Source organism: Aedes albopictus, chromosome 2 (genome assembly GCF_035046485.1).
Source record: "Aedes albopictus strain Foshan chromosome 2, AalbF5, whole genome shotgun sequence".
NCBI classification, from domain to species: domain Eukaryota; kingdom Metazoa; phylum Arthropoda; class Insecta; order Diptera; family Culicidae; genus Aedes; species Aedes albopictus.
This window is the reverse complement of record NC_085137.1, coordinates 387,911,614-387,934,447: the sequence shown is the minus strand read 5'-3', so window position 1 is coordinate 387,934,447 and position 22,834 is coordinate 387,911,614. Positions and strand designations below refer to the sequence as shown.

The 22,834-nt window shown below is 41.2% G+C and overlaps 1 protein-coding gene across 3 annotated transcripts in view; it reads left to right on the top strand.

Moving 5' to 3' along the window:
* The window catches only part of LOC109399400 (DE-cadherin), a 53,883-nt gene extending 34,770 nt beyond the window's left edge, over positions 1-19,113 (top strand). For all 3 annotated transcript variants that reach the window (XM_062853164.1, XM_062853166.1, XM_062853165.1), the window contains 2 exons: positions 8,344-8,485; positions 8,843-19,113. In XM_062853164.1, coding sequence (XP_062709148.1) covers positions 9,150-13,652 — 4,503 coding nt within the window. In that variant the 5' untranslated portion in view covers positions 8,344-8,485; positions 8,843-9,149 and the 3' untranslated portion in view covers positions 13,653-19,113. The remainder of the gene's footprint in view (positions 1-8,343; positions 8,486-8,842) is intronic.
* The last annotated feature ends 3,721 nt before the right edge of the window (positions 19,114-22,834 follow it).

Here is a 22,834-nt window from a genome sequence, read left to right as displayed (position 1 = left end):
CCAGCAGTTCAAGGAAATCCTTCAGGAATTCCTCTAAGAATTTTCCTGGGAAATTCTTTAAAAATTCCTTCACAAATTACTACATGAATTCAGGGTTCCTGATTTCCACTTTTCATCTTCTTCCACATTCGAAGACAGTCAGCAGCGAACGGTTGTCGCTTTAGTTCGTGTGTATGCTTGTCAGCGACGATAGCAAACTCCGGCGAACGGTAGGAAGCCACACTTGGAAATTATTCATTCGTCCACATTCGCATCGCAAGCGAATGCGATTCGTGAGTGATGCGATTGATACTGTGCATACGAATTTTTGCTTTTTTCGAATTATTTTCTTTGCTAATCTAGCATTTCAACAACAATACAGTAAAAATGTGTGCATTACATGCAGAAATTTTCTTCTACTTATGATAATAGCCGCTTCGATCGCTCACCAGCATTCTTCACCATTCGCCATTCATTCATTCGCTTGCGATCCAAACTGCGACGAATGGCAACGAATATTCATGTCAAGCAGTTGGCTCATCGCTTCCCACTGGTGATGGGGTTGCGTGTTTGATCACGACGATCCGTTTGCTGCATCTTTTTCGATTCGCTTCAGCAAACAGGAGTGAATATGAATGGAGTGAGGCGAATATACCGATCCTTGCATGAATTCTTGCAGAAAGTACTCCATTTCTTTCAGGGGTTTCTCCAGATATCTCTTCAAGAAATTCCTGGAAGTATTCTTGGGGAAATACATAAAAAAAATCTTCAAGGAATTCCTGGTAAAATTCCTACAGGAATTCTTAAAAGATATCTTGGAGGTATTCCTTAAAGAATTCATGGAAGGGAATTCTTGAAAAGATTGTTTGCGGAGTTCTTGGCGAATGTCTGGGAGGAATTCCTGGACGAATTCTTGGAGGATTTCCTGAAGGAATTCTTGTAGGAATTCCTGGAGGTATTCCTGTTGGCATTTCTGAAGAAATTTCTGAAGGTGTTTATTGAAAATCCCAGGAGGTATTCTTAGAGAAATTTATAAAGGAATCTGGCCAAATTCCTGGAGGGATTCTTTGGATAGAAGTATTGGAGCAGGTCTTGGAGAAATTCTTATTAGAGTTCCTGTCGAAATTCTCGAAAGAATTTCTGGAGCAGTTCCTGGACGGATTCTTGGATATTCAACCTGGAGAAATTCTTAGAAAAATTCCTGGAAGAATTTTTGGACAAAATTTTGGAGGAATTCTTAGAGTATTTCCTTGAGAAATTCTAGGTAGAAGTTTCGGAGCCGTTCCTGGAGAAATCCTTGATGGAATTCTCGGAGGATTCCCTGGAGTTGTCCCAGGAGTATTTTCTTGAGGAATTTTCTTTGAGATTCCTGAAGAATCTCTGAGGTATTCATAAAGGAATTTCTGGGACATTTTTCTGAATGAATTCTTGAAGGAATATTTTGAAAAAATCTATGGAGATATTCCAGGCGAATGCTTGGGAAAACTTCTTTGAGGAGTTTTCAGGGAACTCCTGGAGAAATCCTTGGGGGACTCCCGTGGAATCCTCGTGGAATTTCCGAAGCAATTCCTCAGGAACTTCCGGAAGAATTCTTGAGGAACTCCTCCAAGATGTTTCGAAAGGTTCTTAAAGTAATTCCCGAGGAACACCTGGAAGAATTCCAACATAGCTCCTGAAAAATTTTTCGAGAAAATGCTGGGAAACTCCTGAAGAATTTCACAGGAAGTCCTGAGGCATTCCCTAGGAACTCGTAGAGGTATTCTCGGAAAACATCACGATGAATTTCTGAGGGACTCCTGGAGGAATTTCCGAGGAACGCCTGAAGGTATTCTTGGGTAATTTCCGACACTTTAAAATACCATAAAGATCATTTGTATGTCAGTGGATGTACAAGTAACACAAAGAAATTCTCAAAATATTATGACATGCAACAGAGGTAATCGTGAAAGAATCACATCGATAAAGTAAAGAGATACAAGAGTAGAGCTTGTGGAGCTTGAAGGTCTTTATTCCAGAATAATTTGGATGGCCTAGATCACCAAAAAAACGTTGCTAAGTTATCAGAATTGTACTCAGAGGCTCTAAGAGTAGCGCTGATTATATTCCATGAGAATTCGCTACAATAAATAAGTCATAAGATGTGCGGATAATGCGACCCATACTTCAAAATACATTGGGTCCTTCTGAATACCAGTGGACACCAAAATAGCAGCACATAGAGATACTCGCAATATTATGAGGTGTAACAGACTCAATCGTGATAAAATTATGCCGATAAAGTGAAGAAAAACAAGAGTAGAGCCTGTAGACCTTGAAGGTGAATTCCAGAATAGTTTGGAAAACCTGGAATATCCCATGAATGTACCAAAAGTATTATAGCTGTGCACTGAGGTTCCATCAGCAGTGTATTGGAGGCCATTTGTATTTCATGGAATGTCTAACTGCCACAATATCAAGTTGTTCATAGAATTGCGAGGTCTAATAGACTTCAACATGACTAAATTTCTTGAACTGAGTGAACACAAACGGTAATTTATGTTGTAGATTTTAGGAAAATGCCACATACATTCCGGGAGAGTTGAGATCTAATCAAGCCGTTAGTCTTATCGCTGCGAGTAAATGTTGGAATACTGTGTGCTAAAGTGCTAAAAAATCGTCCGTAGCTCCATATGAGTTGTTAAGTAACACCGTTTCGTGTAACCGTTTACTTTTTGTATGTTATTCCCTGTTTGGAACAATAACTGTGATAATTTATTCACTTCCCGAGCAGAAGGGAATTACAACAGCATAAGAAAATGTGTTATTTTGGCAAAATAAGTGAGTAATGAAATAAGTTATTTTCATGTTATTAACATAACAAATTATGTTATAAACTTGGCTGTCATAAGCGGCAAACAAGGATGGGAACACTCACTTGCAAAGAGTTACACTCACTTGCTATTTTCTCAGCTCAGAAGCGTGCAATCAAGAAACGATGTATGGACGACTTTTGCATTGTGGTTTTGTCTAAAGCTTTTCCGAATAGAGTAGGGGTCGTACTGGCATACCGAAGTCGTGAGGGAGCTGCGAAGGCAACTCTCCACGAGGTGAATGTAAATTACACTCACCTCTTGGAGAGTCCCTTTTACAACTCTGTCATGACTTTAATATGCGTGTGCGACCCCTACTCTGTTCGGCAAAGTTTTAGACAAAACCACAATGCAAAAGTCGTCCATTCATCGTTTCTTGATTGCACTCTTCTGAGCTGAGAAAATAGCAAGTGAGTGTAACTTTTTGAAAGTGAGTGTTCTCATCCCTGGCGGCAAAATAACAAAAATCATAACAAAAAAATTTTCCTGGAAGACAAATTTAATAACATGTTTTGTTAGTTCTATAACAACATAATAACAATGAATTTGGGAAATATTTCAATAACAAATGTTGTTATTTTAAAGTTATTGATAACAATAATAGAGTAAGTAATAATGCTAGGGTCTTGTACCCTAGGTGTGCAATAGTTGGCGATTTGCCCTGCAATTACAAAATAAAAAAGGTCGGATCAGTGGTTAAAATGTTACGATTATTTGAAAATTTAAAGAATAGATTTTTTTATTATCCTTTAAAATAATCCTAGACCTAAAGCCTGGAACACATAGCGTTCATTCCATCGAGGTCTGCGTTTTTTACAGTTTTCTCATGGAGAATATGTCAAACTACTGTCAGTCACGCACACGCAAATGTAATGCATTGTGTGGGGCACTTAATCCTAATGACGAAATAAAAAAATGAATATGAGTCTAAGTATTTGTGATGAACTACAATCCAGTGAAACAAAATTATGAGGACAACTATAACAAATTTCTGAGGAATAGCTTCGAATATACGTAGCTAAATACTAAGAAACTAACATACAACGGGTCATAATCATCGAAGTGTTTATAAAATAATAAACTGAAAAGCTCGTTCAGTCGCAATTAGAGGAACTAATAAGATCATACTCACGGTATGATGTAAACAATGTGTTGTAAACAAAATCTCTAATGATGTTGTTTCAATTTCAAAAGTTGTTATTGTTGTGCTGTTTATTGAATATTTGTACACTCTCAATAGTATAATAATAACTAAATTTGTTCCATAACAAAACATATGATTAAAATATTTTTATGGGTGTATATCAATAGCTTGATCATAACAAAATGAGATTGCCGAACAAAACATGTTATGGAAAACTGATGCCTTGATAAATTAATAATAAAAAAAAACAAGATATAAAAACAGATTACAGTAAGGACCCGATTTTGTCAGCCCCATTTTGCGACGAACTTTTTGCTCTCATTATCTTACGGTCATATTTTCAGCAATTTATTATTATTTATCATCAAACTACACCTGATATGCGGAACATAGAGACATAAAAAGTTTGGAAAACTGTTGAAGTTTTTGAAGAGAGCAAAAAATGTGTTCTGGAAAGGGGCTGACAAAAACGGGTCACTTATGTATATGATTTGATAGTCATTAGTTTGATATTCCCCTCTGCTCGGGGGTAATTATGAAAGAATTGCATTACTACTTGTTATGACATTCCTAAAAAAATATCTGACACTGTTGCTTAAATAATTTGTAATAAATTTGCCTAGTATGAATCTTCTAAGAAACTGGTTGAGTCCTAAAATGCAAGTTATTCTAGAGGTTGTTTTAAGTAATAATTGACAGTTTTTTTTATAAAATATAAAAAAAAACATTAAATTTTGAATATTTAATAAAGTAAATTAGTAAGCAATAAAGTAAAAATTCTCATGAATTTTTTTTTAACGAAATCATAATGATGATGATGAGGTATACCATTTGTTGTAGCATGGTAACTAAGCTCGATAGCAGTAGGCTGTCCACCTAATGCGATTTGATCAAGCAAAACATTATAAATACACTGAAGTTTTTTTTACGACGGTAATGGTACCGCGTAAAAAAAAATCCGCGTAAAAAAACCGCGTTTAGAAACCGTCCTAAAAAAAACCGCGTTATTAAAAACAAAACGTTAAAAAGTAAAAAAAATCAAGTTACGTTGAATGTAATCCTGACTATTTTACGCGTGTTTTTGAAAAAACTCGGTTTTTTTACGACGTTTTTTGAAATAAAACCGCGTTATTTCAAAAAACCGCGTAAAAAAAACTTCAGTGTATTTAAACTAAGACGATACAATTACATTGTCGGACAATACAATAAGACCACCACCCATTTTTCATACAAAATGGCCAAGTTTGACGATGTGATACTCGGTTTCTAGTGAACCGATTTGGTTGAAATTTTGACAGTCGCCATGGAGTTACGTGAATTTTGATTTGTATTTAATTGATTGAGTTCTGTTCACTGCATCAAAAGTTATGGATATACGAAACGACAAAATAATTGGACCACTTTCAGATTGCCATTACCAAAGGATATATGTGAGTATCGATAATTGATAAACAAGTACTAAAATTAAGGATGCCATTTAAGGTAGGGGACATTTTTATTGAATTGACCACAAATAACCATCATAAAAATTTGGTGTCAGAATTTTGTCGCACCGTATATCTGTAACTTTGAAAGTAGTGAACAGAACTCAATCAATTTAATACAAATCAAAATTCCCGTAATTTCATGTCAGCTGTCAAAATTTCAGCCAAATCGGTTTACTAGAATCCGAGTACCATATCGTCAAACTTGGCCATTTTGTATGAAATAGGACCGATTGTCTTATTGTTTTGTCCGACACTGTATATATAGTGCAATCCATCGCATTGGAGGATGCTCCAATGAATGTGAAGAAGAATCTGCTGGAGAAGTTTTTAATGAAATGTTGCAAAAAGTTTTTATTATTCCAAATTTGTCTAGGCAATTTTCTTGAGGATAATGGATACCATAATACAGGGGATGGCCAAAATGTTTGGGATAGGTAACTTTTTTTCTTCCACAAAAAAATTCAATATGCTGTAACTTTTCATAGAGTGCATCAAAAAATCTCAAATTTTGACTGTTTGTCAACCTATTATATGTGCATCATTGGTACAAATTTGGGCTTGATTGCTTAATTTTTCGCGAAGTTAGAACCGTTCGGGTAAAACACTATTTTTTAGACAACTAATTTTTGAACTGTCATATCTCGGAAACCAGTGAACGGAATTGAATGAATTTTATAACGTTTATCAACAATATATTGACACTTAATACAACGTTATAAAATGTAATATTTTCTCACGACGAATTAAGTTATACCGGGTTGCAATTTTTACCCATATAGAGGAAAATAAGTCAAATTTACAATACCATACAAAAATTATTAAATGTGTTCTTCCTTCAATCTAAATAGGCTCTAATATATCTGATTAGAGATAATTTGAGAACAGAAGTGGAAAATCTTTGGATATCAACACGAAAATTTATTGACATTGATGTAAAAAATTACATTTTTTCGGGAAAAATCCAAAAAGTGTCAATCCATGATAACTTTTTTCAACGTTTAAAAAGTACTTATGCTTTAATAGTTTGTGAAGCATTTACATTTCGTTAGTATACGTACAAAATTTCATTCAATTCGGTTAACTGGTTTCCGAGATATGACAGCTCAAAAATGAGTTGTCTAAAAAATAGTGTTTTACCCGAACGGTTCTAACTTTGCGAAATATTATTCAATCGAGCCCAAATTTGTACCAATGATGCACATATAGTAGGTTGATAAACAGTCAGAATTTGAGATTTTTTGATGCACTCTATGAAAAGTTATAGCATGTTGAGCTTGTTTGTTAGAGAAAAAAAAAGTTGCCTATCCCAAACATTTTGGCCATCCCCTGTATGTATATTTCTAAAAGATTTTTCCAGTTTTACTAACATCATGATCACCATGAGTTTATTCAACTTTTTTTTTTCTAAATAAAAAAGTTTTGGTAGACTCCTTATGAATGGCTAGATAATTGTATTAGACATCCATTCTTAATTTTAGTTGAAATCTTATCATTACTTATCTAGGAATTCCACCGTAAATAGGATCTATGAAGTACTAGATTTGTAGTGCAGATTTATCCATGAACACAAACACTAATCTCCCATTGGCACTTCCTCATAACATGGGTAACAACATCTGAGCATATGACAAATAATGGTTTTGGAGATATTAACATTCCAAATGAATAGGGCACGATCGGTGATTTGTAGTCATGAGCTGAATTTTTGTATGGTGAAAAGGTGAATTCTCAGTCTCTGCAAGGAAATGGTACAAAAAGCGTGGGTATTATGATTCATTGTCTAATTTGATGCTGTTTGAGCAAAACATTAGAAAACTGTGTTGTTGTTTTCTTCATTTTTTGTCTCTTCAACAGCACAGTTTTCCAAAGTTTTGCTCAAAAAGCATCAAATTAGACAAGGAATCATAATACTCACGCTTTTTGTACCATTTCCTTGCAGAGACGGAGAATTTAAATTAAAGAATTAAATTTCACTAGGACTGTTGGTTTGAAATTTTCAAAAATATATTAGGGGGATTCACTTAACAGCGTAAACTGATTAAACTGATTAAACGTCGCGATCACCAAGGCAATCTTTGATTATTTTATTCGCAAAATCATGAAACATTTCGAATAAGCAGAAAATCATGGCCTACGCAGCCATTTAATCTGTTTAGTGAGTACCCCTATTATTTTTTGAGTTAACAAACTTGTTTCACTGCCTTGCGGTTTGAAAATTAACGAGGGGGTGCCAAATTTTTTCGTATACATCCCTGTAATGTGGTAGCTCTACTTCTGCTTCCATCGTCGAACGAAACACAAACCAAAAAAAAATCGCGCGTGAATCTGTGTTGGCATGCCCAACAACCAAGCTTCCGCACGTTCCTCATCATAGCTACTGACCTTTCCTTCACCTTTTTGTGAAAGGTAAAATGCTATCAATATCACTTTAAAGTTCCTAAACCATTACGTAAGGAACACCTCGTTGACGTAGTATATGATTTGGGTAAAAAATGACCCTAATGCACAGGGAGGCTTAAAACTACCAATCAACAATGAAAACAACTTTCGTAAGACATTTCATGTCGTAATTCAATTAAGTAGAGTATTACAAACAGCAACTAATTGCTTCACCACACCCTACAATACGAACCAGCCTTAGTTGTTGTTATCTATCATGGTTGAACTGATATCGCAGTATATCAATACAAATGCTGATATCACATATTTGTTTTTCAGCTGAATGATTGTAATTTTTACCTTAAAAATAGCTGTATCAGATGCTTCCTTGCTTTGTATAAAGATCTTGATACCTCGTCTTGTCGATTTCTTTGATATAAACATGTATAGTAATCATACCTTCGGTGGATTAACACGCATCGTTTACTCTCATTTTTTTTTGCAGATATCGATACATTGAGGTGACTCAATTGCATCGACAATCAAAACCGTCCAGTACCGAGTATTCGAACGAAAACCTTTCGTGACAATTCCCCAGAACATTCGTCCATCGACAGATAAGAACAGCCATTTCTAATGACACGAAGGTAAGTGTTTGTTTACTACATTTCGATATGATATTGTATTGGAGGTTACTCAGGGCTATGGGGCAAAACCAAAGGCACATTACCATCGCTCGAGTTTAGGTGACACTACCGCATAGAATAGCATAAGTGATACAGTTTAAGTGAATTCGTGCAATGGTTTCACCTTTGCTGGAAAGATGGCGAAGATGTTTCTGGGATTGCTGTCTAGTTCAAATCACTAGTTTAAAACCATCGATCGATCGAAGTATGTTCCCAATTAGAAGAACATACTCCTCACTGAACGACAAGGTTGACGCATCGCTTCTTTGTTTGTTTCTCTCCTCTCCCCCCCTGGCGTTGGTCGTTGGGGTTTGATAGGTCGACTCGAAGGAACCACCACCGGTAGTGTGCAACTGTGTGCCTTATCTGTCCGGGTGGTGCGTGACGGGGCTTTTACCATGATAGATGCCGGTAGTCGTCGCCATTCTAGGAAAACAGCAGCTGCTAGTATTATCACCTCGATTAACCTAAGGCCTAGCGCAGCTAGTGAACCCGAAGCAGCGACCGAGTAATCTCGGTGACTGCAAGAAGCAACAGAGAATCAGTTTTATTTCCATTAGGAAAGATCTACAGTTTTTTTTAGTAATAATACGTAAGAGCTTAGTACGTAGCTTTAGTCACAAAAATGAATAGGTTAGTGATAGTAAGTCTAGTATACCTAGCCGCGTCGGTTATAACGACACATTCAGATGATAACTTCTACAGTAGAGGGGACGGTCGAAGTAGCAATCGAATCGACTATCGGGAAGTTTTCAGCTTAAACCGACAACGACGAAGTTTGTACGACGATTCATATGACGTTGACAATCGACTGAGTAATTTGGCGTCAGTGGCGAACAGTCCTCGTTCATTTCGGGCGGTCGACAATCGGAAACCGGTGTTTGTGAACTGTGAAGGTTATGCACCTTCGGTGCAGGAAGAACGAGACCCAGGAACGTACGTAATTCAAGTCACTGCTACGGATCCGGATGATCATCAGAAGATAGCGTACAGTTTTGTGACAGCTCCGGGCGAGCGGCCGAAGTTCCGGATTGACAAGAATACCGGGTTAATAACTACCATTCATCGATTCGATCGCGATGAGCCGATCCGCGAGAAAGAAGTCTACATCACGGTTCGAGCCACGGATGATGGACTGCCGAACTTGGACGACGTTTGTACGTTCAAGGTGACGATCGAAGACATCAATGACAACCCGCCGGTATTCGACAAGACCCGATACGATGAACCCATCACCAAGGACGCCAAGGTGGGATTCAGGGTAGCATCGATCTCCGCTACCGATTTGGATGATGGAGAAAACAGTGTTATCAAATACGAAATCTTGAAGAAGCAGAGCGATCACAGTCACTTCAGAATAAACGAAAACAACGGTATCATTACGTTAGCCAAATCAATCGACAAAAGTCCCGGTCAGTACTACTTGATCTTCGTAAGGGCTTACAACAATGTCCCCGATATGCCACAGGACGCTGAGGTTGAGGTCAAAATACCTGTGATCGAATCCAACAAGCTCCCGCCATACTTTACCGAGACGCAGCTGCAACCGATATCCTTGGATGAGAACTTCAGTAACTACAGTGCAGCCTTGGCCACTTTACGAGCGAACTCCCGTGTACCTGGCAAGCCCGAGCTAATTTTCGAGTTGATCACCGGTCGTACCGAACAAACCAATAGCCGAAATACGTTCCTATTGGAACAGAAGGGAGACACTGCCGTCGTATTGCTCGGAAAGGCTCTCGACTACGAAACCATCACCGAGTATACGCTAACTGTGAGTGTCAAAAATACGCACGACCTTATCGCTCAAAGCATCGTTAAGATCAAGGTTCTGGATGTCAACGACAACATCCCGTACTTTACGGAGGTAACATCCGGCTGGATTCCGGAAAATGAACCCGCGGGAACCCCCGTAATGCAGGTCCGTGCCTTCGATATGGACGGAACACCCGCCAACAACATCGTATCGTTCCGTTTGGCAGACAACGAAGAGTACTTCTCCATCGACTACAACACGGGTAACATCACGGCGCTGACGACGTTCGATCGTGAAGCCACCGATACGTACCATCTGAAGATCATCGCGGAAGATAACTCTCCGTCGGCGCTGTACAACAACGGCAAGCCCAATTCCATTTCGCAGACGTTCATCATCAAGATTTCCGATAAGAACGATCACCCGCCCAAATTCACCAAGGACTACTACATCGCGGAGAAGATCCCCGAGGATGCCAACACCAACACGGTGGTTATCCAAGTGCTGGCACTGGATGTCGATACGGCCTCGCAGATCACGTACTCGATCGTGTCCGGCAACATTGGCAACGCGTTCAAGATCGACGAAACGACCGGTGCCATCTCGGTGAACAACGAGTTGGATTACGAGAATATTACGGAGTATACGCTGCAGGTGCGGGCGTTCGACGGAACGTACGACGACAATGCGACGGTTTCGATCAAAGTTGAGAATGTAAACGACAACCTCCCGAAGTTTGCGCAGAACGAGTACAGCTTGGAAATCGACGAAGAGAAGATCATGGATGGATGTATCGTGACCATCGAAGCGTGGGATCCGGATATTCGGGATCGATCTGATCCGCAGCACATCAAGTTCGCCATTGTCAAGGTTGAGCAGCGCCCGCTGTTGGAGATCGACGACGAAGGATGTTTGAGACAGAAGGCTCCGTTGGATCGGGATCCTCCGAATGGGCACAAATCCTGGCAGGTGATCATCTCCGCTACGGATGAAGACGGCAGCGGACGGCAGTCGACAACGACGGTGAATATTATACTGAACGATACGAACGATAACCCGCCGTTCCTGACGAACAAGATGCCGGTTGTGTGGTACGAGAACCAGGATCCCGGTCGGATTGTGACGCTTACGGCAGACGATTACGATGAACCGCAGAATGGGCCTCCGTTCCAATATGAGATCTCGGACGGTGCGAGCGATGACATCAAGCAGAAGTTCCGGATTGATACGGATGTGTTGTACGCGCAGGTGAGATTTGATCGGGAGCAACAGAAGGAGTACTTTATTCCGGTTCTGATCACGGATAGCGGAAAGCCGCAACCATTGAGCAAGGTCAGCATTCTGCATTTGGTGATTGGAGACGTGAACGACAACGAGATGCAGGACGGCGAGAGTAAGATCTTCGTGTACAACTACAAGGGAGAATCGCCGAATGCGGATATTGGTCGGGTGTATGTGGATGATTTGGATGATTGGGATCTGCCGGATAAGACGTTCAACTGGCGCGATGGATACAGCCCGGGTCATTTCGAGCTGAACACGGATACGGGAATGATAACGATGCTGCAGGGAACTCGCGGCGGAGATTACGAGCTGTTCTTCACGGTGACGGAGCAGTCTAGTTTCTTCCCGAGGCACTCGGTGTCGGCGAAGGTGCTGGTCACGGTTAAGGAAATCCCCGAGGAGGCTGTGGATAAGAGCGGGTCGATCAGGTTTTACGGAATCACGGCGGAGGAGTTTGTTTCGCGGAGTCCGTCGCTGTCGTTGACGCCGAAGGATCGCCTGCAGAACAGCATTGCGGAATTGTTCAACATCAGTCGAGAGAATGTGGACGTGTTTACGGTGCTGCAGCGAGATAACAATGCTTCACTGTTGGATGTTCGGTTTTCGGCGCACGGAAGTCCTTACTACGAACCTGAGCGGTTGAACGGCATCATCGGGTACAATCAGCGGTCTTTGGAAGAGGAGTTCGGATTGAAGATGGTGATGGTAAGCATTGACGAGTGTATCGAGGAGAAAGTTCGGTGTGAGCTGTCTTGTAAGAATGTGTTGCACAAGTCGAATGTCCCGATTGCGGTGTACACAAATACGAGTTCGTTCGTTGGAGTGAATGCGTTCGTCCAGGCAGAGTGCGTTTGTGACGCTCCTCCGGTGGTGACAGAATGCTTGAATGGAGGAACTCCGTTCAACGACAAGTGCGAATGCCTGGAAGGCTACGAGGGTCCACACTGTGAGATAATATCGATTGGGTTCTACGGCCACGGGTACGCGATGTATCCTCCGGTGAGTCCGTGCAACATGACCAGGATCAGTATGGAGTTGACGCCGCAACGAGAAGACGGATTGGTGATGTACATTGGACCGTTGAGCTACAACCCGCTGCTGCCGGTTCAGGACTTCCTGGCGTTGGAACTGGTTAAGGGCTTGCCTGTGTTGCTGTTGGACTACGGTACCGGAACGATACGTATTGAGCACAAACATCGATATCCGCAGGGGCGTCCGTTCACTGTGGAGATCGTGCTACAACCGCAGACTGTGGAGATGATCGTCGATAACTGCAAACTGTCCACCTGTATGAGTCTGGATGCTCCCAAGGGTCCGAACGAGTCGTTGAACGTGAACGCACCACTGCAGTTGGGAGGGGCTGCTGTAAACCTAGAATCGCTGGGATCGATGTTCAACTGGACATACGTGCCGCAGGGTAAAGGCTTCTCGGGATGTCTGCGCAATTTGACGATCAACGATCGAACGTACAATCTGGGGGCTCCTAGTCTGGCCAAGAACCACGATCCGGGATGCCACCGTTCGGTAGCCGTGGCTGTGTCGTTTGGAATCGATTCGAATTTCCTGATCGCGATCATTGTATGCATTGCGGTGCTGTTGATCCTGTTGTTGGCCGTTGTCGTGCACAAGAAACACCAGGACGGATGGCACGAGAAAGACATGGACGACATCCGGGAGACGATCATCAACTACGAGGAAGAAGGTGGTGGCGAACGGGACGCGGAGTATGACCTGGCGGTTCTTCGGGCACCTCCGATCTACATGGACAAGCCGTACGGTAACGATCTGCGACAGAAGGAAGCCAATGAGGTGCCAGATATCGGGGCTTTCCTGACGGACAAGAAGGACGCCTGCGATAGGGACGCTGATGCGTATCCGATCGATGACGTGCGGCACTACGCGTACGAAGGAGACGGCAACAGCTCCGGGTCGTTGTCCAGCTTGGCGTCCTGCACGGACGAAGGTGATCTCAAGTTTAACTATCTGTCCAGCTTTGGGCCACGGTTCCGGAAGCTGGCAGACATGTACGGAGAGGAGCCGTCGGATACGGACTCGAACGTGGATGACGACGAAGGATGGAGGATATGAGCCGGTCGATGTGTAAGAGTTTATGTATTAATATATATTTGGTTTCGATGGAACCATCCGAAAGGTTCGCGCCCGAAGTTTTGTTGGATTGTCCAGCTGTCGCGGAAGCCAAAGACTAGTTTTGGGTCGGTTTGGAACGCGGGATACGTAGGATACGATACAAATGTTTAGATTTTTGTATATATGAGTATTCGCAGACGGAGAGAAAGTTTGAATAAATGAGTGAAATTTGTTGAATCCAACCGACCGAACCGTGCAGCGTTTTGGTAGAATCCTAGGGTAGTATGCTTTTATCGGATGACTCACAAAGCGGTCGTTTGGCCGTTCATGTGGACTGGGGTAGAATAGGGCGGAAGACGAAGCGTGCAGCTTAAATACACGTGACCAATCGGTGAGATATTGGTGCGCTTGGCGTGCTAGGGAGTTTCGTTTGTGGGCTGGTATCCCCGAAAAAAAATGTATACATGTATGATGCGATAGCGAGAGACATTCCTTTGTGTTTTAGATACGTGCATTTCTTGATGAGTCATTTTCATTTTAGAAACATGACTCGTCGCTTTTTCTATCTATAAGCGGTGTAGGGTTAGGTGCTCGAATTACGCTTTGGTCGTTGTTGGTGGGGAAAACGTTCGGAGTCGTGCTATGAGCGATTGGATGTAATGAAGAATGACAGCAAAGTCTTCCACCTGTAGACATAAGCAATTGAAATCGTCAGGGTTCGTCGTCCAACGTACGATTCCAGCGTGTGTCGTATTGAATTAAAACGTTTCCAGCACTATTTAGCTGAAAGCAACCGTGTACAGTAAAACCAAATCGACCAAAGCGCACTTTCGACCAATCAAATTGAGAAACATGCTTAGATTCGTTCGAACGAAAAATGTACATAACTTAATCGAAGAGAAGAGAGACAGAGAGATAACCACTGCCTTTGTTTGTCCGCTTATTACCCGAAGCGGAAGCAAACAACAACAACAACACAAACACAGATATACCACAAAGTATTTTGAGATGCATTTTCGGATAGCTCTGTCTGGACTGGAACAGGAACAGACAATTTGATGTTATAATAGGAGGGGAACCGAAGAGAACTAGTGCAACACAGACTACAGACAGAAGAAAAAAAAACACGGAAACTCAATATTCATAGAGCAGAACCGGTCGCACCAATATCTCACTCACAGGCATCATCACGCTGTATATGTAGTCAGTCATAGAGGTGGATAGGAGGATGGTTTGAGGTTGCTTGGCGGGTCATTCTCCTTCATTGTCTTCGTACACACACGCAATATAGGCTGCTGCAGTATTGCAAGACGACGACGATGGTTAATCAGCAACAGAATCATAAAACGTAAAGCAATTCGATTGTATACCATTTGCGGACATAGGCGGCCCCAATGGGTTTCTGGTTTGGGTCTTGGCCAACATATTTGCGAGTTTTGTAAGCTTTGTGTATCATTCTAAAAAAATGTGCCTAATAATTTGAATCCGTTGTTGCCATTTTGAAATTTCTGCCAAGTTTATAAAGTCTATGTTATAATATCCCGAAGGAATCCTTGGGTGAGTTTTGGCGACATATCCAAGGAAATTTCTGGAGAAATCTTTGCAGGAATTCCAGAAGGAATTACCGGAGAAATTCCCGAAAAAATGTCGAAAAAATTATGTTATAATTCCCGAAGAAATCCTTGGAAGAATTCTTGAAGGAATCTTAGAAGGAATTCTAGGAAAGAATTCCCTGAAGGATTTTTTGGAAGAATTCCGGAAAGAATTCGCGAAAAAATCCTTGAAGGAATTTCTGAAGGAATCACTGGAGGAATTCCCAAGCAATTTCTGAAGGAATTTATCAAGGAATCCCTGGAGGAATTCTCGAAAGAATCCCCGGAGGAATTTCCGAATAAAAGTCTGCAGGAGTTCCCGAAGGAATCCCTGGAGGAATTCTCGAAAGTAATCTCTGGAGGAATTCCCAGAGGAACCCCTGGAGGAATTCTCGAAGGAATCACTGAAGGAATTTCAAAGGAATCCCTGGAAGAATACCCGAAGAAATTCCTGGAGAAATTCCCGAAGGAATCTCTGGAGGAATTCGCAAAGAAATCCCTGGAGGAATTCCCGAACTAATCTCTGGAGGAATTCGCAAAGGAATCCCTAAAGGAATTTTCGAAGGAATTTCCGGAGGTATTCCCGGTGGAATCTCAGGAGGTATTCCCGAAGGAATCCCTGGAGGTATTTCCGAGGGAATCCCTGGAGGTATTCACGAAGGAATCCCTGGAGGTATTTCCGAAGGAATCCCTGGAGGTATTCCCGAACCAATCCCAGGAGGTATTCCCGAAGGAATCCCTGGAGGTATTTCCGAAGAAATCTCTGGAGGTATTTCCGAGGGAATCCCTGGAGGAATTAACGAAGGAATCCCTGGAGGAATTCTCGAAGGAATCCCTAGACGAATTTCTGAAGGAACTCCTAGAAGAATTCCCGAAGGAACTCCTGGAGGAATGCCTGAAGGAACTCCTGGAGGAATTCCTGAAGAAACTCCTGGAGGAATTCCCGAAGGAATCCCTGGACGAAGGAATTCCTGGAGGAATTCTCGAGGCAATTCCTGGAGGAATTCCCGAAGGAATCCTTGGCGGAATTTCCGAAGGAATCCCTGGAGGAATTCCCGAATGAATCCCTGGAGGAATTCCTGAAGGAATCCTGAAGGAATTCCTGAAGGAATCTCTGGAGGAATCCCTGAATGAATTCCCGACGGAATCCCTGGAGGAATTCCCGAAAGAATCCCTGGAGGAATTCCCAAAGGAATCCCTGGAAGAATTCCCAAAGGCATCCCTGAAGGAATTCCTGGAGGAATTCCCGAAGGAATTCCTGGAGGAATTCACGAATTCATGGAATTTCTGAAAGAATTTATAAAGGAATCTTTGGAGGTATTCCAGAAGGATTCCCAGGAGGAATTTCCGAAGGATTCCCTGGAGAAATTCCCGAATGAATCCCTGGAGGAATTCCTGAAGGAATCCTGAAGGAATTTCTGAAGGAATCTCTGGAGGAATCCCTGGATGAATTCCCGACGAAATCCCTGGAGGAATTCCCGAAAAAATCCCTGGAGGAATTCCCAAAGGAATCCCTGGAAGAATTCCCAAAGGCATCCCTGAAGGAATTCCTGGAGGTATTCCCGAAGGAATTCCTGGAGGAATTCACGAATTCATGGAATTTCTGAAAGAATTTACAAAGGAATCTTTGGAGGTATTCCAGAAGGATTCCCAGGAGGAATTTCCGAAGGATTCTCTGGCGAAATTCCCGAATGAATCCCTGGAGGAATTCCTGAAGGAATTCCTGAAGGAATCTCTGGAGGAATCCCTGGATGAATTCCCGAAAGAATCCCTGGAGGAGTTCCCAAAGGAATCCCTGGAAGAATTCCCAAAGGCATCCCTGAAGGAATTCCTGGAGGTATTCCCGAAGGAATTCCTGGAGGAATTCACGAAGGAATCCCTGTAGCAATTCAAGAAGGAATCCCTGGAGGAATTTTCGAAGGAATCCCAGGAGGTATTCTGGAAGGAATCCCTGGAGGTATTGTCGATGGAATCCTTGGAGGAATTTCCGAAGGAATCCCTGGAGGAATTCACGAAGGAATCCCTGGAGGAATTCCCGAAGGAATGCCTGGATGAATTCCTGAAGGAACTCCTGCAGGAATTCTCGAAGAAACTACTGGAGGAATTCCCGAAGGAACTCCCGGAGGAATTCCCGAAGGAACTCTTGGAGGAATTCCCGAAGGAACTCCTGGAGGAATTCCCGAAGGAACAGCTGGAGGAATTCCCGAAGGAACTCCTGGAGGAATTCCCGAAGGAACTCCTGGAGGAATTCCCGAAGGAACTCCTGGAGGAATTTCCGAAGGAATCTCTCTAAGTATTCTCGAAGGAACAGCTGGAGGAATTCCCGAAGGAACAGCTGGAGGAATTCCCGAAGGAACTCCTGGAAGAACTCCCGAAGGAACTCTTGGAGGAATTCCCGAAGGAACTCCTGGAGGAATTGCCGAAGGAACCCCTCGAAGTATTCGCGAAGGAACACCTGGAGGAATTCCCGAAGGAACTCCTGAAGGAACTCCTGGAGGAATTCCCGAAGGAACTCCTGGAGGAATTGTCTTGACAGGAATTCCAAAAGAAATTTTATTATTATGTGTGTGATACATACAACCTGTTCAGCATTTACAAAGCTTGCAAATAAGCCCGTCGCTACCAAATCCTATGAAATTCAAAATCGTTTATGTTCCCTAATTCATACGTACGAAAACAGCAGGGTGAAACTACACTTTAGAATCAATGAGCTGTAACTCAAAAGAAAACATTTTCATGAACACGGACTGTAAGACTTACTAAGCTTAAAATAAAATAAAATGTATAGAACAATGCAATCCCCCCATCATTGGATATAGTGAGTGATTGGAACCGAGATGCCTTATTCCTGGAAGAAGGATTACACATTGGAAACGATTTAGTCTTTTTTAATTAATTTAAATGAAAACCCTATTTTAAACGGAGCAACTCTAACTGTAAGGAAACGGAAATCAAATGCATATTTTTAACAAGATGAATAGTTTATACACACAAAAACAGCGCAGAGAAGGGTTTCTTCCTCCGACGGAGGAGCAGACAGTAGATTTTTTAAGAAAAAAAAGGCGAAGAAACCGCATAAATGAACTGTATCACTATTATCGTATTAGAAAAGTAGTTTAGAGTAGCAACTCTATTATGAAACGAGACAGCAACAATCATCATCTCCTCTCGGTTTGTTAGAGAGGAAGGAAGACCGTGGAATCGAGTAAATGCGAAGAATGTATGTGAGCGAGAGGATTTTATTGGAAACAAAACAAAAAACTATTAGGTACGAGAGTTTTTGAATTGTTATACATATTTTTACCACAAACAGTAAGTACATACACATCCGAAGACGTATCGAATTATCCCGAAAAGCAAATGAAAATGATAGGTTTTAGCAATCCAAACTATCCGCGAAAGAACAAGAAAAAAAGAGACAGACACAGAGAAATAACGTGAAAAAAGTGATCTTTAGACAAGCAAATCGATTAGACTTAATTTTTAATTTATTTAATTCGCGGGCGTATGCCCCGCGAAGAAAAGAGAAGACTAAAGGCAAACTGTTGCAGCTATACCCCATTGTACATTTTATGCTCACAACACCGTGCGCAGAAGACACGCACGCCCCAACACGCGAAAACAATACAAAGCAATGAACCGGTAATCACGGTGCGCTGGAACAGTTCGGTCTTTGGCCGCGAGCTGCCTTATCTTTTCTCCCGTGTTCCGAGTCCGGTGGCACACCCTGTGGGTGCCTTTGTCTTTGGGCGAGGTGTGTTGTGTATGTCTCTATCATCTGTCTCTCACAAGTGTAATTCCATTTTTTTTAATTAGACTTTTAAAGAAACGAGATGAAAATAAATGCTAAGCGATTAATTAAAATAAAAGTGGTTTTCGCTGTTTTTGCCGCGGTGCAATTGAAGATGACTGCCTTTCAATTAGGAGGGGATTTTCGGAGGGAGACTTGATCTTGGACGCAGAAGACGTTTGTTTCGTTGAAACGTTCGGAGTAGGTATATCGCAGTTTTAAATGGTAAGTAAAAACTACTAAACTGAAAGATGACAGCTGCATTTCATTATGGGATACTTAATTATAACTGTGACTTATTCTTAAGCTTCAGATAATGTTTAGGGGTTCAGTTCTGATAGTTTAACACACTTGATAATTTTTGACCAGGAGTACAATCATACCAAGTTGTCCATACCCATACAAAGTTATACACTTTGTAGTAAGAATAATGCACATTTCTCGCGCTTAGTATCATGCGGTTGTGCTCACAATGATCGATTTCTCTTCATCGATCTTTGGATCTTTGGTTGATGACTTGCCCGGCAAATCATTTTCAGTTGTTTTTGTTGTTTTAGATGCTAGTCCTAATCGTTCTTTACTGAAACACATCGAGACATCATCCGAATAATGGTAGTATCTCCCGGAATAATTCGAAGAGAAAATCGATGAAGAGAAATCGATCATTGTAGATACGCCTGTATGATACTAAACGCGAGATTTTATCGGTAACAGTGAAGCCATAGCAGAACTGAAGAAAAAAAGAGCCATACCAATTCTGTTCTATTAGTCATTTCAGGAGTACTACGACCCGATCAGAATCCAATATTATGCCAAGAGCAGTTATGCACGTGGCAGTATTTATTAAAAAAAATCAAGAACTCGGTTGCTGAAAGTACCCATTAAAACTAGGGGTTTTGCTTGTTTTTTTTCGAAATTTTGATTTATTCTACTTTTAAGTTTGCTAAATTTGGTCTTAAACGATTATATCTTGTAAGTTTGGTATTGAAGGTTTCTCAATGCTCTCCTCAAATAAAATGTTCATGACATCAACATACATAACTTTTGTCAATACTTACGTTGTGTGTTTCTTGCAGAATGTTATTTTTTTAGCTTTTCCTGTGTAAATTTTTAAATGGTGCATATTTCATTAGCGAAACATTTTTTTTTGTCTCAAAAGCAAACTTATGTGTCTCTGACAGTTTAAGGTCCGCAGAATCCGCATTCGGGTTTCAAGTATCAGGTATCAGTAGGTCGGTTCCATAAGCACGTTCTCCTCCATTTGGTAAATTTGTGCCATCGTCATGAACACGAACGTATTCATCATTTACCTTAGGGAGAAGGGAAAGAAAAAAGGATGAGACAGGGAAAAAGACAGGTAAGGCAATACGATTTTCATACACGCATAAGCATACCACAACGGGTTCACATAAAGCGTCCTGGAAAGGACACTGACTGTAATTACATATAAGCGTAAAGAGAGCCTACAGTTCTTTACCACAGCGGGTCAAGAACAACAAAATGTCCTGAAGATTCAGGTTTCTGAAGTAATTTTCACATAAGTATTTACCGAGTACTCGGAAACGCGCAAAAACTGGACAGTTACATATCCAATGATAAGAAAAGTCGGGGCCCGTGGCGCAGTGGTCCACACGTTCGCTTCATAAGCGGATGGTCATGGGTTCGAACCCAGCCCCGGCACTTGCAATTTTTCGTCAGCTGCTCTTCCCCCCGAGAGCAGCTGGCACCTGACCCTCTTCGGAGCATATAGCTCTAACGGACCCGGAATTTGGATATCGGCAAACCGCAACTCATAATGGACCCCCAATAGGACTGGAAAAGGAACAGCAGCCACACATCAGCATCATCGTGCTCATCATTCTACCTTGGTCAGGGTAGAAGAATGAAAGAAGCACAAAGGCAACCAGTTCAATACAGTAGAATAGAATAGAATACATTTAGGCGCTGTACAAAGTGGAAGTGCAGCGTCCAATTGGAATCGCTCACGTAGTACCCTAGTGGACAAAAGAGCTGTAAATTAGGTTAAGTGATTAAGAATAAAAAAAATGATAAGAAGTTCCATAATCGGCTTGCTGAATATTCGCCATGTGATAGCTGAATCTGCAGTGGCCAGTCAATGCTTTGATCAGCATGCTGCAATTCTGCTTTGACAGATTTGTTAGATACTTCGCCACCCCTAGAGATGGCTCAGTACAATACAATTTTGTTTGACGACATGACTCCAAACTATTCCAATATTGTTTGTGCTGAGTAGCAGCCCAGGTATCAATCTGAAGCTTTACCCAACAGTTGGATACCCAAATAGCTGACTCATGGTCAATGAAGTCATGTGATGCTCCAATGCGAGCTAACTCATCAGCCAATACATTTCCAGCGATGGAAGAATGGCCAGATACCCATACAAGGTGAACAGCGTTTGCTGAATTCAGCTCCTCGATTTGAGTTCGACAAGCGATTACTATCTTCGACCTGGAGTTGGCCGAAGTAAGTGCTTAAATTGCAGCCTGGCTATCTGCACCAGGGATGCCATATATACAGATTTATCTGTATTATACAGATTTTTGAGCATCCGTACAGATTTCGTTTTATATGAAATTCAGATTTTTGAGCTAGAGGGGCCATTTTATTTTTGTATGGGATACAGATTTTTCTCCCAAATTTTGTATGGGATACAGATTTTTGAAAATTGTGATACAGATTAAAAAAAAAATCTGGCATCCCTGATGTGCACAGAAGTATATTACTTTGCCCATTACAAGCAATTGTAAGATCACTTGGAGCAAGGACAACTTTGTCCCAATTCACTAAAAGTGGGAACAACGAGGTGTGTGTTGAACTGCGGTTCACAGGAGTTTCCTCTAGTAAACCGAGTACCGATAGACGCTAAGTACAAAAAAGTGCTTCTTGTTTGAGGTCGTTTCGTGTGCTGAGATGGTCGTTATCTCTTTTGGATCAAAAGTTCAGGCGTTTTTCTTAAAAAAAAAACATAGTTCTTTAATAAGGATTTATGATGGGTTGGGGCAAACATAAAAAATATATTTTGCCCGCATTCAAAAGAAGAAATGTTGTTATAAAACATATCATATAATTAGAGGGGTGTTATTTTTGTAACTTAAGGCGAAACTGGATCCATTTCCTCACTTTTTGGTTTTAGATTTTTTATTAAATAACGAAGCGATATTTTCAAAATCGGTTTTCGTGCACAGGGTATCAGGGTTGTTTCTGAATTTTTTACGCGAGAGAAAATGTTTTTCGTTTTCGCGGAAACCATTTTTGAACAAAATTTCACTAAAAAATGGTTTCTGCAAAAACGAAAAACATTTTCTACAGCGTAAAAAATTCAGAAGATACCCTGATCCATACTCTACATGTGCACGAAAACCGATTTTAAAAATATTGCTTCGTTAGTTAATGAAAAATCAAAAACCAAAAAAATGAGGAAATGCTTCCAGTTTCGCCTTAAGTGAAAAATACTTGAAAAGTGCTAATTTTTTTCTAGAAAATCATCAATAGCTTTTGAACGGAATGACGTAGCAACATTCTCAGCACACGAAAATGCGCGTTTTTGGAAGCTCTAAAAGTGGTTCTTAGGCGACTTTGACGAGAAATTTGAAACAAAAAAGATAAAGCAATAAAACGATTTGTTCTAGCGTAACCCTATGAAAACTATGGGAAAATGCTCCAAATTTGGTCAAAACAGGCGACCACCCTAAGCTTATTCAGAAAAATACCTCTAGATCGGTCAATTTTAAAGCTACATAAAAAGTCTCTTCAGCAAATATAAAAGTTTGATTCCCAAT